We start from the raw sequence: 14,976 nt of genomic DNA, 5'->3' as shown, positions 1-14,976 counted from the left end.
TGTTCTAAGCGCTGGGGTAGACATAGGGGAATCAGGTTGTCCCACGTGGGGCTCACAGTCTTAATCCCCATTTTGCAGATGAGGGAACTGAGGCACAGAGAAGTTAAGTGACTTGCCCACAGTCACACAGCCGACAAGTGGCAGAGCTGGGATTCGAACTCATGAGCCCTGACTCCAAAGCCCGTGCTCTTTCCACTGAGCCATGCTGCTCCTCATTAAGTTCCAGAACTAAGTCTCCTAGCATCAAAGCTTTACTCACCCGAACACAGCTCTGCTGGGTGGGACATATGAGGAGAATGAACAACAGCAGGACACCCAAACAACCGCTGTATGGAAAGCTAAAATGGGGAAACCGAAAGCAAGGACAGAGGAAATGTTTTCAGGACACAGTAAAACAAAGCTTCAGACGAGGCTGCATTCCAGCTGAAAACTAGACCTGAAGAATTAGACCACCATGGCGAATTGCAACTGAGGAAGGAGTGGCTCATTTTAAGCAAAATCTTTGAAAAGAAGGAGGAACAAAAAGGCAAAAGAGAAAACACCACTAGGTGCTGTGAATATCAAACATGACAACACAGCTAGGAGCCTTTTAGGGTGCATAATGGGGCCAGGACAGTGGCTCCTCATTGACCTTTTCAGTCACTCAGGTGAATTTCTATATCTATATCCATCCTTACAGCACTGATCTCTTTCTCTCTCTCTCTCCATCCATATATATATAATAATAATGTTGGTATTTGTTAAGTGCTTACTATGTGCCGAGCACTGTTCTAAGCGCTGGGGTAGACATAGGGGAATCAGGTTGTCCCAGGTGGGGCTCACAATCTTAATCCCCATTTTACAGATGAGGGAATTGAGGCACAGAGAAGTTAAGTGACTTGCCCACAGTCACACAGCCGACAAGTGGCAGAGCTGGGATTCGAACTCATGAGCCCTGACTCCAAAGCCCGTGCTCTTTCCACTGAGCCACGCTGCTTCTCCATACATACACATACACACCCTCCCCATTTTGTATCTTTTGAATTTAAGTGTAGGAGTTAAGGCCTTAGGGTCAAAATCCTCCAAAGTGATCTGAAGAATAGAATTCTATCATTCCTCAGTGTAAAGATTCTGCAACAATATTTCAAGAAGGCTTTTCTAGGCTCATTTCTCCGGAAAGTGAGCAGTACTTTGGTGAAGGATTTTCAAACATTACAAGCACTCTTTCTGTAAACAAACCACTGAACAGCTAAAGTCAACTCCTCTTACAACTGAGGGGTTAAAAAAAAAAAACACTCAAAAAGCCCAATGAACTTCTATTTGCCAGCAGTTTTAGACTATTGTTAAACTACACCTGCAGAGCAAATATATCCGGCAATGTCACACCTGCTGCTTAACTAAATATCATTCCAAGGCCACAGCTATAAATAACATGGTTGGGAGGTGAAGGAGTGGGCCAAGTGGCATCAGTGTAATAAGAAATGAAGTCAGTAGGCAGACGAGGTATTTGCTAGCCCCATGGAGACCCACGGGGCATTGGTGATGACCCAGAAGCTGGCTAAATGTCCTTTTTTCTTTTAAATTCTCCAAGCGCAAAGTGGATAGAGAGAGGTGGAGAAGCAGCGTGGCTCAGTGGAAAGAGCACGGGCTTTGGAGTCAGGGCTCATGAGTTCGAATCCCAGCTCTGCCACTTGTCGGCTGTGTGACTGTGGGCAAGTCACTTAACTTCTCCGTGCCTCAGTTCCCTCATCTGTAAAATGGGGATTAAGACTGTGAGCCCCACGTGGGACAACCTGATTCCCCTATGTCTACCCCAGCGCTTAGAACAGTGCTCGGCACATAGTAAGCGCTTAACAAATACCAACATTATTATTATTATTATATGGAGCAGAGAGTGGAGACGGGGTAAGGAGAGGTAGATTGGGTCAAAGCGGAGGGTAGCAGCTTGGCTTAGTGGACAGAGCCCAGGGTGGGGAGTCATATGTCATGAGTTCTAATCCCTGTTCTGCCACTTGTCTCTCTGTGACTTTGGGCAAGTCACTTAACTTCTCTGTGCCTCAGTTACCTCATCTGTAGAATGGGGATTAAGAATGTGAGCCTGACATGGGACAGCCTGATAAACTTGCATCTATCCCACTGCTTGGTACAGAGTGCTTAGGCCCATGGCTTCACAAATACCATTATTATTATTATTATTATTATTAAGTAGGAAGAGGACTAGGAGACAGAAGTGGGAATTGGGAGGGCAGCAAAAGGAGGCGGGAACAACCTCTAAGCAAGTCGCACTCCTCTATGATTGTGAGTGTGTTGTGGGCAGGGATTGTCTCTATTGCTGTAGTGTACTTTCCCAAGCGCTTAGTACAGTGCTGTGCACACAGTAAGTGCTCAGGAAATATGACTGAATGCATGAGTGAGTGAATGAATGATTGAGTGAGTGAGTGAATGAATGAGTGAATAAATGAGTGAATGATTGAGTGGGTGAATGAATGAGTGAGCGAATGAGTGAATGATTGAGTGAGTGAGGGGATGAGTGAACCATTGAGTGAATGAGTGAGCGAGTGAGTGAGTGAAAGAGTGAGTGAGTGAACGAATGAGTGAATGAGTGAGAGTGAATGAATGAATGAATGATTGAGTGAGTGAATGAATGAAGATGTGAGTGAGCAAATGAGTGAGTGAATGAATGAATGAGTGAGTGAATGAATGAGTGAAGAAATGAATACATGAGTGAGCGAATGAATGAGTAAATGAATGACTGAGTGGGTGAATGACTGAGTGAATGATTGAGTGAGTGAGTGAACGAATGAGTGAATGAATGAATGAATGATTGAGTGCGTGAATGAATGAGTGAATGAACGAATGAAGATGTGAGTGAGCAAATGAGTGAGTAAATGAATGAATGAGCGAGGGAATGAATGAGCGAGGGAATGAATGAGTGAGTGAATGAATGAATGAGTGATTGAGTGAGTGAGTGAGTGAATGAATGAATGAAGATGTGAGTGAGCAAGTGAGTGAATGAATGAGCGAGGGAATGAGTGAATGAATGAATGAGTGAAAGAACGAATGAGTGAAGAAATGAATACATGCGTGAGCGAATGAATGAGTGAGTGAATGAGTGAGTGAGTGAGTGAATGAAAGAGTGAAAGAACGAACGAGCGAAGGAACGAATACGTGAGTGAGCGAATGAATGAGTAAATGAATGGATGAATGCGTGAGTGAGTGAGTGAGCGAGCGAGCGAATGAATGAGTAAATGAATGGATGAATGCGTGAGTGAGCGAGCGAGCGAATGACGCGGCGTGGGCGTGGTCTGGGGGAGCCCCGCCCCCTCGTGACGTCAGGGAGAGGGGGCGGGGTCGGGGTTGCTAGGCGCCGCGGGCATCCGGCGGGCCGTGGCGGGAGGGGGGGGGCGAGCGGTGGGGCTGCTGGAAGATGGCGAGCGGCGGCGGGCTGGTCCTGGTCCTGGTTCTGGTGCTGGTCCCGGTGCTGCTGCTGCCGGGCCCGGCCTCGGCGGCCCACATCAAGAAGGCGGAAGCGGCGGCGGCGGCGGCGGCGGCGGCGGCGGCGGAGGAGGAGCTCTTCGACCGCTACTACCACGAAGCGGAGCTGGGCCGGGCGCTGCGGGCGGCGGCGGCGGCGGGGCCCCCGGGCCTGGGCCGCCTGTTCAGCATCGGCCGCTCGGTGGAGGGGCGGCCGCTCTGGGTGCTGCGCCTGACGGCCGGGCTGGGGCCGCCCGCGCCCCCGGGGGGAGCCTCCCCGGAGCCCCCCCCGACCCCCGAGGCGGCGGGGCCGCTGATCCCGGGCCGGCCCCAGGTGAAGCTGGTGGGCAACATGCACGGCGACGAGACGGTGTCGCGCCAGGTGCTGGTCTACCTGGCCCGCGAGCTGGCGGCCGGCTACGGCCGCGGGGACCCGCGCCTCACCCGCCTCCTCAACACCACCGACGTCTACCTGCTGCCCAGCCTCAACCCCGACGGCTTCGAGCGCGCCCGGGAGGGGGACTGCGGCGGCGGAGGCGGCGGCGGCGGCGGCGGAGCGGCGGGAGCGGGAGGAGGAGGGGGCCGCGACAACAGCCGCGGCCGCGACCTCAACCGCAGCTTCCCCGACCAGTTCGGCAGCGGCGGCCCCCCCGACCTGGCCGACGTGCCCGAGGTGCGAGCCCTCATCCGCTGGATCCGACGCAACAAGTGAGCCCCGACCGCCCTCCACACCTCCCCGGCCCCTCGCCCCCCTCCCTTCCCTCCCTTCCCTTCTGCCCCCGCCGCTATCCTCCTCCCCGGGCCTCTCCCTCCTCCCGCCTGCAACGCCCTCCCTCCTCCTCTCCCCCAAACCATCCCTCTCCCCCCTCTCCCCCACCCCTACCCAAACCTCCCCTCCTCTCCGCCACCAACCCCTACCGAGAAAGCTCCCCTCCTCCAAACCATCCCTCTCCCCCACCCCCCAACCCCAACCGAAAGCTTCCCTCCTCCAAACCATCACTCTCCCCAACCCCAGCCGAAAACTCCCCTCCTCCAAACCGTCACTCTTCCCTCCCCACCAACCCCTACCGAAACCTTCCTTCCTCCAAACCATCACCCCCACCCCCCCACCAACCCCTACCGAAAGCTCCCCTCCTCCAAACCGTCATTCTTCCCTCCCCACCAACCCCTACCGAAACCTTCCTTCCTCCAAACCATCACCCCCACCCCCCCCCACCAACCCCTACCGAAAGCTCCCCTCCTCCAAACCATCATTCTTTCCCCGCACCAACCCCTACAGAAAGCTCCCTTCCTCCAAACCATCACTCTTCCCCCCCACCAACCCCTACCGAAACCTCCCCCCCTCCAAACCATCACTCTTTACTCCCCAACCTCTACCGAAAGCTTCCCTTCTCCAAACCATCCCTCTCCCCCCGAACCCCTACCTAAAGCTCCCCTCCTCCAAACCATCACTCTTTCCTCCCCCACCAACCCCTACCAAAACCTCCCCTCTTCCAATCATCACTCTCCCCTCTCCCTGCAACCCCTACCAGAAGCACCCCTCTTCCAAATCATCACTCTCCCCTCTCCTCCCAATCGCTACCGAAAACTCCCCTCCTCCAGGAAGACCCCCCCCCCCCGGACTCAGCCCCCCCTTTGAATTATAATAATGTTGGTATTCATTAAGCACTTACTATGTGCCAAGCACTGTTCTAAGTGCTGGAGTAGATACATGGTAATAATGGTGGTATTTGTTAAGCGCTTACTATGTGCCAAGCACTGTTCTAAGCGCCGGGGGAGATAGAGGGTAATCAGGTTGTTCCACATAAGGCTGATGGTCTTCATCCCCATTTTCCAGATGAGGTCACTGAGGCACAGAGAAGTGAACTAGCTTGCGCATGGTCACACAGCTGGCAAGCGGCGGAGTCGGGATTAGAGCCCATGACCTCTGACTGCCAAGCCCGCGCCCTTTCCACTAAGCCATGCTGCTTCTTTATCTCCTGCTCCCCCTTTTCCCTTTGCTCTACCCCTCCACCCCACAGCATTTATATATATACATACAGAGTTATTCTATTTGTTTTTATTGACATGTATATATCTGTAATTCCCTTTATTTATAATGATGCTACCGATGCGTGTGTACTTGTTTTGATGTCTGTCTCCCCTCTTCTAGGCGGTGAGCCCGCTGTGGGCAGGGATTGGCTCTCTTTGTTGCTGAATTGTATTTACAAAGCGCTTAGTACAGTGCTCTGCACACAATAGAACTCAATAAGTATGATTGAATGAATCACCCTCATTCTCTTCGTCCTCCACCACCTCCTCCTCCTCTTCCTCCTCCACCACCTCCTCCTCTTCCTCCTGCACCACCTCTCCTCTTCTTCCTTTTCCATCTCCTCCTCCTCCTCCTCTTCCTCCTCCTCCTCTTCTTCCTCCTCTACCTCCTCTTGTTCCTTCTCCTCTTCCATGTCCTCCTCCTCTTGTTCCTTCTCCTCCTCCACCTCTTGTTCCTCTTGTTCCTTCTCCTCCTCTCCTTCCTCCTCTTCTTCCTCCTCTACCTCTTCCTCCTCCACCTCTTACTCCTCCTACATCTCTTCCTCCTCTTCTTCCTTTTCCTCCTCCTCCTCTTCTTCCTTTTCCTCCTCGTCTTCTTCCTCCTCCTCTTCTGGGCCCATCTCCTTCCCCGTGCCTTCCTTACCTGGCTAACTCACTGTCCCCCTTCTCCCCGCTTCCCCATCCTTCCTTTCATTCAATCGTATTTGCTGAACGCTTATTGGGTGCAAAGCACTGTACCGAGCGCTGGGCTGCAGTAAGCACGGTCCTGAGTACACAGCACTGTACTGAGTGCTGGGTGCAGAGCACTGTGCTAAGGAACCAGGGTTCCTTCTGGTCCCCTTTCCCTTCTCAACCTCCTCCTTTTTGCCCTAAGCATGGGCCGGGCACTCCGGGATTTATTCTTTTTGGTTTTTCTAATGGTATTCGTTAAGCACTCACTCTGCCGGGCACTGTACTACTACTACTAAGTGTGGTATTTGTTGAGCACTTACTATGTGCTAGGCATTCTACCAAGCACAGAGGTGGATACAAGCAAATCTTGTTGGACCCAGTCCCGATTCCACATGGGGCTCACAATCTTAATCCCCATTTTACAGATGAGGCAATCTCTGAGGCACAGAGTGAAGTGTCTTGCCCAAAGTCACACAGTAGACAAGTGGGGGAGTCAGGATTAGAACAAGAGGCCTTCTGACTCTTGTGCTCTATCCCCTAAGCCATGCTGCTTCTCCCTAAGGGCTGAGGTCGATACAAGCTAATAAAGCCGGGCCCAGTCCCTCAGCCACATCTTAATCCCCATTTTGCCACTGAGGTAACCGAGGCACCGAGAAGTTAAGCGACTTGCCTTGAAGGACGGGATCTGGCTTCTCGCCCCATCTGCGCAGTTCTCGTGAGGTCAGCTGGAAAACGCTGCTTCACTTAGGCCAGGGGCTCCGCGGAGCTGGCCGCCGGCATCTTAAAGGAACGGAGAGACGTGGTCCCTCACCTGAGCAAGGATGCTCTCAAACCTAGCCGCCGCCGCCCGGACATCCCCCCTGCTCTTGTAAAATGAAAAGGCATTTAGTAGAGTTCATTCGGGGCTGCTTAAGCTAAACAAGGCCTGTGGGACTTGCAAGGGTAAACCACTTTAAGTTTTGATGGAAAAATAATGCAGGAAGAATGGATGTATTATTTCGCTTGAATTTTATTCTACCCCTGCGGGTATACTTGAAGGCTTCTCTGGATAACTTTATGCGTGAGATGGAAGCTTTCAGGGCAATAGTAAATCATTAGAGGCTGAGTTGGCTTCCCTTTACTATGAAGACTTTGGAGAAAAAATAGTTAATTGATCAAAACATTCTAGCACTTTTAGGGTATTTGCAATGGACTGGTGCTGTCAGAAGACTGTTTAACTTTGCCAGTGATTCATGGTGTTTTCTCTGCAAACAATGGGAGTGAAACAGAAATAAAATGATTTAAAGAATTTTTAACCTTGCAAGTTGGTTGGGCAGCTGTTGGTGATCGCTCTACACCAGCATTTGAATATAACTGCAGTACAAGAGTGGCGTGAGGAATTTTTTTCCTGAAAATTTCAGAATATAGAGTGTGTCTATATGTATGTATATATGTATATTAATGATTCAATGCTCAAATTATAATAGCACTACGTCGATAGGATTCTTCCTGTATATTCTTCAGAAACACTCATTTAATGTCCTAGGTGATTTTTTTTTTACTAGTGTTCCCTTAGAGCAGGGTCGGAAGTCTGGAGCGTGGCCTGTTGCCGACTCCTCCTCCAAGCAAGGGCTGACCAGTCCAGGCCAACTGGTCCAGGCTCACCTCAGAGGGGCATTTCTGTGTGCGGTGTGTGTGTATAGTTGCCCTGGGGATACTTCAAGATATTGGGCAATTTTGGAAGTAACCTATGATTTATAAGGGCTCCTCTCTCTTCTCTCCCGTACTGCCTGTTTCATTCTCTGCCGCACCCATCCCTAATCCTGAAACATCTGAAATGGGGGCCAGATAGCTGTCTAAGCGTGCCTAGACCGACTGGATCCAGTTTGGTGCCGAGCCTACTCTGTGCCGAGCACAGTGTTTCGAGAATCAGAGAACCAATCAGATGAACTCTGATTTTGACCATCTGAAACCACTGTGATGAAATAAAGAAGGGTTTTTTTCCAATTTAAAGCTAAGCCAAAACATTTTTTACCCTGGTGCTACGTACTAGAAAGTAAAATCCATTTCTCGCCAGAACTGCCCAGATGCTCTTGTTGCGGCTCTTTCTGGATGAGGAGTATCACCAGAATGTTACTGAATTTAGAAGGGTCATTGAGTTAGAAGACCTAGATTTCATTCTAACTCAATGGGCAACAGGGGCTCCTGCACTTTGCTGCTCTTGGTGATTGAGGTATTTGGGGACAGGTAAGGTAATTGAAGTGGCAGGCAAGCCGTGAAAGTGTGACTTGCCTAGGATGTGCCCTTCTTTGCACCAGAATCTGAAGGGTACGATGGAAGTTCTTGCTTCGCCGTAGTTTGGCACTGACTACTTGTGAGCTCGGATTCGGGGTTAATAAAAGATTGCATTGGCCAGTGCCATCTTCCCTCCGGCCTGGAACTCCCTCCCCACTTTATACCAGATAGGCCGTCATTCTCTCCATCTTCAAAGACTTGCTAAAATCACATCTCCTCTGAGAAGCCTTCCCTGACCTCTTATTTCCCCCATCCTATTCACTTTCTCTTTGGGTCACCTTTTCACTTGGGCCTCTACCCCTTAAGCCCTTTGATACCCTATCCCCAGTCCCATGGCAGTCAACCAGTTGTATTTATTAAGCGCTTACTGTGTGCAGAGCGCTGTACTAAGCACTAAAAGAGGGTACAGTATGACAGTATAACAGACTCATTCCGTGTTCATGATCATATCCTTAAGTTGTGCTGCTTTATCTGTCTGTATTTAAATATCTGACTTCCTCCACTAGCTGTAAGCTCCTTGAAATCAGGGATCCTTTTCTCCCAACTTTATTGTATTATACGCTCCCAAGTGCTTAATATAGTGGTCTACACACAGTCAGCCTGAGGGCAATATCACTGAATAGATTTTTAGCAATTCGGCATGCTAGAGCTCTTAGGTTAATTATTTTAACCTATCCATTATATAACCTATGTACTCTTATTCCTTCCAAGTGGTCTTTAGAAAATTTTCCTAACACCAAGTGAAAATGCTTGCAATATGAGCCAGTGGTCATAATCTGGATTGTTGGGTACAGCTGTAATGGCAAATCAGATAGGCAGAGCCAGGTATATCCAGTTTGTAGAATAATGAAAGAATAGTTCCGTGACCCACAGCAGTAATAATTTACTTAGCCCCGCTTTGGTTCAGTGGAAAGAGCACATTTCTGGGAATCTGGACTCCTTGCTTCTTCTGCTTTGCTAGTTGGAGCTTTGCAGTCAGTGATGAAAGTTTCTGACAGAAGCCCTGGCAAGGCTGTGGATTATTAGCTCCTTGTGGGCAGGGAACATGCCTACCACCTCTGTACTGAACCCTTTCAAGCGGATAGTACAGTGTTCTGCACACAGTAAGAGCTCATTAAATGCAGTTGTTTGATTGAGAGTGTTCAGGGCGGTGGAGAGGCCAGTGGGAATCCCCCAAACCAATGTCTGGTTAATATGGGCAGATAAGACCACATCGGCTACCAAAGCCTTCACTTGCTGGGTATGTCGTAGCATCGGTTCTGTGCTGTAATCGCTTTGACCTTAAATGGGTCCCAGCCGTAAGAAACCTTGGAGTGCATTTTTTTTTTTTTTTAAGTAACAAGCTGTACTCCCACCTTCCTGCTTGCACTTTGCCCCTCTGCCTCAGCAGAAATGTGACTGAGCCAGAGGGAGAGTTCAAGGGGCCCTGGGCAAACTGCCAGTCCCCAAAATCAAACTTTTCATGTGCCAAAGTCAAGCACCACACTGTTGTTGAATTTTGATGCTTGAAGACAGAAAGGTTTACTAATGATGCAGTATTTATTAGAATATTCCCTGGCTATCTACTTCAGAGCTCCGTTTTTATGGTGTTTGTTAAGGGTTTACTATTTGCCAGGCACTGCAGTAAATGCTGGGGGTAGATACAAGCTAATCAGGTTGGACACACAGCCCGTGTCACACCTGGGGCACACAGTCTTAACCCCCATTTTAGAGATGAGGTAACAGGCACTGAACAATGACATGATTTGCCCGAGGCCACACAGCAGACAAATGGGAGGAGCCTAGGATCAGAACCCAGGTCTTTCCGACTCCCAGGCGATGCTGTGACTCTCCTAGGCCATCCTCTTTATCAACTAAATCCTCCCCATTTCTAACAACGGTTCCTCCGTGCTTGGAACACTCACCTTTATACTTCCTTCTGCATCTTTCTCTTCCCGCTCCTAATTCCCCCTTAAATTTGCAAACCATTCTCCCCCACTACTTCCAGAAAGCATTCCTGATTAGTCCCCCAACTTCCAGGCCGTATTTCTCTCCCTCCTAGTCTGCAGTCTTATTTAGTCATCTGTTATTTATTTGTGTTTATATTCACACTCGGACTTGTCTTCATCACTATACTGTATCCTCAATTCTTGGGTGCTTGTCTTCTCTAATGCATTGTAAGCTCCCAGAGGGCAGGAATTGCTTCACAAACTTGTGCATATCTCCAAATACCTAGAACAGTGCTCTGCATAGTATAGAAGCTCAGTAAATGCTGCTTAAAATGCTGGTGTTCCCGTCCCATAAACCCTTTTACACTAGTACCAAAACAAGTTTCTCTACTGGCCCAATCAGAAATCCTAGACCAAAGAATACATATTGTGATAATGCACCCAAACAAAAGCCTTTGTACTTCATTTGGCCTTCTTTGAAAACAGAATCATTTTTGCTGCATTTTAAGCTGCATCAGGCATGGAAACGTGAATACTGACCTAAAGAACTAGGGAGTAAGTCAGAACACATCCTCTTTAAAAGTTGGCATCCTGTTTTTAAATAGACATCCTGTTTTTAAACCTTGTGTTTAGGCAAATGGATTATAAAATGAATGTTATATCTTCAGAGTTAATAGCTTCCCCTTAGTTTTGTTTTTTTTCTCTGAGCCAGGTTTAAGTATCCCTGAACATTCTGTGTAATGTTGGAGAGATGTTGGTCATTCACTTTAATTTGCCAAAGAAATGCTATTTAATCAATTTCCACGAATGGAAAAATAACTTGCAACCAAACTGCAGTGCTTAGAGCTAAAATTCATGCTATTTTTCCATTTTCCGTCAGACTCTTCCATTTGTTGGGAACTTGAAAATAACTGATGTTAGAGTTGAAAGATGTAAACACTACTTTCTACAGTACAAAAGGCTGTGGAGTGAAAAGAACAGTATTCGGGGCTATTGGTGATTCTTTTTGTTTGCTTTTCTGAAAAGATTTGTGCTCTCCGGAAACCTGCATGGTGGCTCGGTGGTAGCAAGCTATCCTTTCGATGATTCGCCAGAGCATAAAGCCACCGGATTCTACAGCAGATCCTCAGACGACGAAGTCTTTAAATATCTGGCAAAAGCCTATGCTTCAAACCACCCTATAATGAAAACTGGTGCTCCACACTGCCCAGGAGAGGAAGATGAGACTTTCAAAGATGGGATCACCAATGGAGCTCATTGGTATGATGTAGAAGGTAAGAGTATTCAGAGCACATATATATATATATAGTCACTGTCACAGTATATATATATATACTTTTTTTTTCTGTTTAATTGAGCTATATTGTGGAACACTTGTCATTCTGTCCAAACTTTTAGGAACTTGGTAGTAATTGTAAATTTCTAACATGCTCTATTATGGCGACTTAAGAAAGTAATCAATACGGGAGGCTGCAGGAGGAACAGGTTAACTCTCTTGAAATACTGCCAGTACAAAACGATTCATTTTTATTTGCTTTTCATTGCCTTTCCGGCGAAAAGCCTTGGGTCCTCTTCCTGTTTAAAAACAAAGCAAAAATTTCTAGAACACCTCTTTTGGGGGAGGCTTAGTAAGTGGTGGTGGCTTCTGACAAGTGTCTTTGGGCTGGAAACAATCCCCGAGAGTCAGGTTTTAAAGTTCAGTTTCTTCCGAGCCCCTAGTGACTTTTAATCAACTAGTGGTTGTGTGACCGACAGAATTGCTTCATTCCAAAGAGAATTTATATAGCCTTAGTTCCCAGCAGTAGTACCGAAACAGCTCTGTTAGGAAAACTAGAAGTGGTGGGTTTAGCAATATCTAATTAAGAAACGCAGTAGGGGAGGCAAATTGTTATGCATTTTTATTCCATAACTCACTTTGGGCTCAGTGTGATGACAAATCTGCTTTTGTTGGAAAGATATATGTGCCTAATTGGGTTAAAGTAGTTGACCGATTGGTTCATCAACCATCTGAAGCTGTTGGATGCTTCAACCAAATATAATTGAATAGACACACTTATTAAATGACATTTTTCAAACCGTTGCGTTGTATGCCCTATAGACTCTGCAAACAAAACAACTTCACCTAGTGGGAGAATTTTATAATAGTCTCCACGTGGACAAGATTCATTATGTTTATTTTACATGGGGCTGAAATGAGAAGGGCTTGTGAAACTTTGTGTCTTTGACGTGTGCTCAAACCCGGATATCCTGGAGAATACGAGGATTACAGATGTTGTTTGTATTGACCTATTTAAGGCCAAAACCAATATAGACAGTGACTAGTCTAAAGCCCAGGAAAAAGGAGGGTGAGATTAACACCGAGTAATTAAGCTTCAGTTTCATTTTGTTTTTTTGCGTAGTTGGGAAGTTAAGACTGCCGTTAGGGGAAAGTGAATTTCACAGGATCTTACCAAAGTTGAAAAATGGTAACTCTTTTACTTTGCTGAACTGTAAAACCAATTTTGGCATTATAAAAATGAATGAGTGGGGTTAGTCTGTTAGAATTTTTAGGCATTCAGTCTCATTGGAATATTGTAAAATTGCTTCCTTTGTTGTCTTTTGTCAGAAAAGCCCCACAAAGTCGAGGTTTTCTGATACTTTTTAATACTCGGGATTTTCTTGTCGCTTTTTTAAAAATAAACTTCTTGCAGAGCATTTGTGCTCAACTTTGGTTTGATTCTTTGGATTTTCCTTTTCCCCTTTTGAGGACCAACCCACGGGCGCATTTTTGTCCAAAGCACTTTGCATCTCATTTCACCTAATTTTCCTTATCCCGGGCTGAGTCCTTTCCAAATGAGAAGCGAGCAATAACCCAGAAGGAATCTAATTTTGATCATATCAACTCTTTTATGTGAAATGACTACTGTCTGGAATAGTGTCGCCAAAATGTCTGCATGGCCCAGGCAGACACTTTGAGCCTTTTGGACTCTGTAAGACAGGACAGCTGCAGTGCGGTAAGTAGAACCCGAAAATGTACACAGACTTTGGTCCAAATATTAATAGTTCTCAGTTCTACCAGAACGTCTGCCTTCATCATATGTTTTGACTAGAAGGCAGCAGTAGAATTCGGGAGTATTCATCAGAGATTAATAATAATGATGGTATTTGTTTAGCGCTTCCTATGTGCCCTGCACTCTTCTAAGCTCTGGGTTGTGAGCCTGTCTGATTATAGCATGATGGGGTGTCAGAATAAAATCAGTAGTATTTATTGAGCGCTTAACCGAGTACAGCACACTGTAGTGAGTGCTTGGGAGAGTCCAATAATACTAATGATGGCATTTGTTAAGCACTTACTACATGCCAAGCACTGGTGGTAAAAGAAAGGATTCATTCATTCAATAGTATTTATTGAGCGCTTACTATGTGCAGAGCACTGTACTAAGTATTTGGAATGTACAAATCGGTAACAGATACAGTCCCTGCCCTTTGACGGGCTTACAGTCTAATCGGGGGAGACAAACAGACAAGAACAATGGCAATAAATAGAATCAAGGATTCTGTGCACACGAGTGGTATTGCCCATGAGTGACAACACCATGCAAATGTTCCTCTGAGGGGTTTGCAAGAACACAACTCCCACTTTTTAAGAGGATGGAGGTGTGTTCTTCTGGCTGTTTGCTCCCCTATTCTTTGTGTTGTGGTCACAGGAATGTGGAATGCGAGCAAATAGGATAAACATAAGTATGTGTAGTATTCTGTGAAAATATAAACACCACTAGTCTGGAGGAAAACCACTCAGTGCTCTGCCATCTTTTCCAGTTATGAATACACATGTGGTTTTTTGCACAGTGAAAAATGAATTTAGCTTGAAACAGGTTTATGGTGGTTAGAGTAAGGGAAGGGCAATGAGACTTATTCATAGAAATAGTATTAGTAGTTATTAAATGCTTACTTTGTACAAGGTACTATTCCAAACATTGGAGAGAATGCACAAGTGAGAATTAGACATGCTTCCAGGCCCGCGAGGGGCTTAAAATCTAGGAATAAAGGGGGCAAGTGGTCTGGAAACAGACACATAAGCAAGGATCGAGCATAAAATGAAATTTGGCTAGCAGCTTAAACATTACACTTCAGCTTTAGTCTCCAGAATAAGAACTGGTCAGACTCTTTGGAAAAATGGTATGCCTTTGCAAGCTTGTTGTGGGAAGAGAATGTATCTGCTTCTGGATATATTGTATTCTCCCGAGCGCTTAGTGCAGTGTTCTACACACAGTAAGAGCTCGGTAAATATGAATGAATGTGTGAACTTAAATTTTGGCTAAAAGTGGGCTCATCCATTACATTTCAATAGTGAATAAAATATCATACTCACCAGCTCAGTGAATTGAAAACAATCGACAGATCCTGCTTTCTGGATCCTGGTGAAGGGAACGGTTCCCGGGAAACTTGGCCGGGAAGGAGCAGAGAGCTACCAGACCCAGATGCGCCCTCCTGATGTGGCTCCTCAAGACCCCTCGCCCCCATCCTGCCTTTAGGCCAGAACACTCTCCCTCTTCCTATCAGACAGATGATTGTTCTCCCCCACTTCAAAGCCTTATTGAAGGCACATCTCCTCCATGAAGCCTTCCCTGACTAAGCC

The 14,976-nt window shown here is 47.0% G+C and overlaps 1 protein-coding gene across 1 annotated transcript in view; it reads left to right on the top strand.

The window, feature by feature from the left end:
- The first annotated feature begins 3,374 nt into the window (after positions 1-3,374).
- CPD (carboxypeptidase D) overlaps positions 3,375-14,976 on the top strand; it is a 55,501-nt gene continuing 43,899 nt past the window's right edge. The window contains exons 1-2 of the mRNA XM_029081610.2: positions 3,375-4,161; positions 11,385-11,632. Coding sequence (XP_028937443.1) covers positions 3,407-4,161; positions 11,385-11,632 — 1,003 coding nt within the window. The 5' untranslated portion in view covers positions 3,375-3,406. The remainder of the gene's footprint in view (positions 4,162-11,384; positions 11,633-14,976) is intronic.

The sequence above is a fragment of the Ornithorhynchus anatinus genome, chromosome 17, assembly GCF_004115215.2.
Source record: "Ornithorhynchus anatinus isolate Pmale09 chromosome 17, mOrnAna1.pri.v4, whole genome shotgun sequence".
NCBI lineage: Eukaryota > Metazoa > Chordata > Mammalia > Monotremata > Ornithorhynchidae > Ornithorhynchus > Ornithorhynchus anatinus.
Note: the sequence above shows the minus strand (reverse complement) of the source record. Positions and strands in the feature narration are given on the sequence as shown.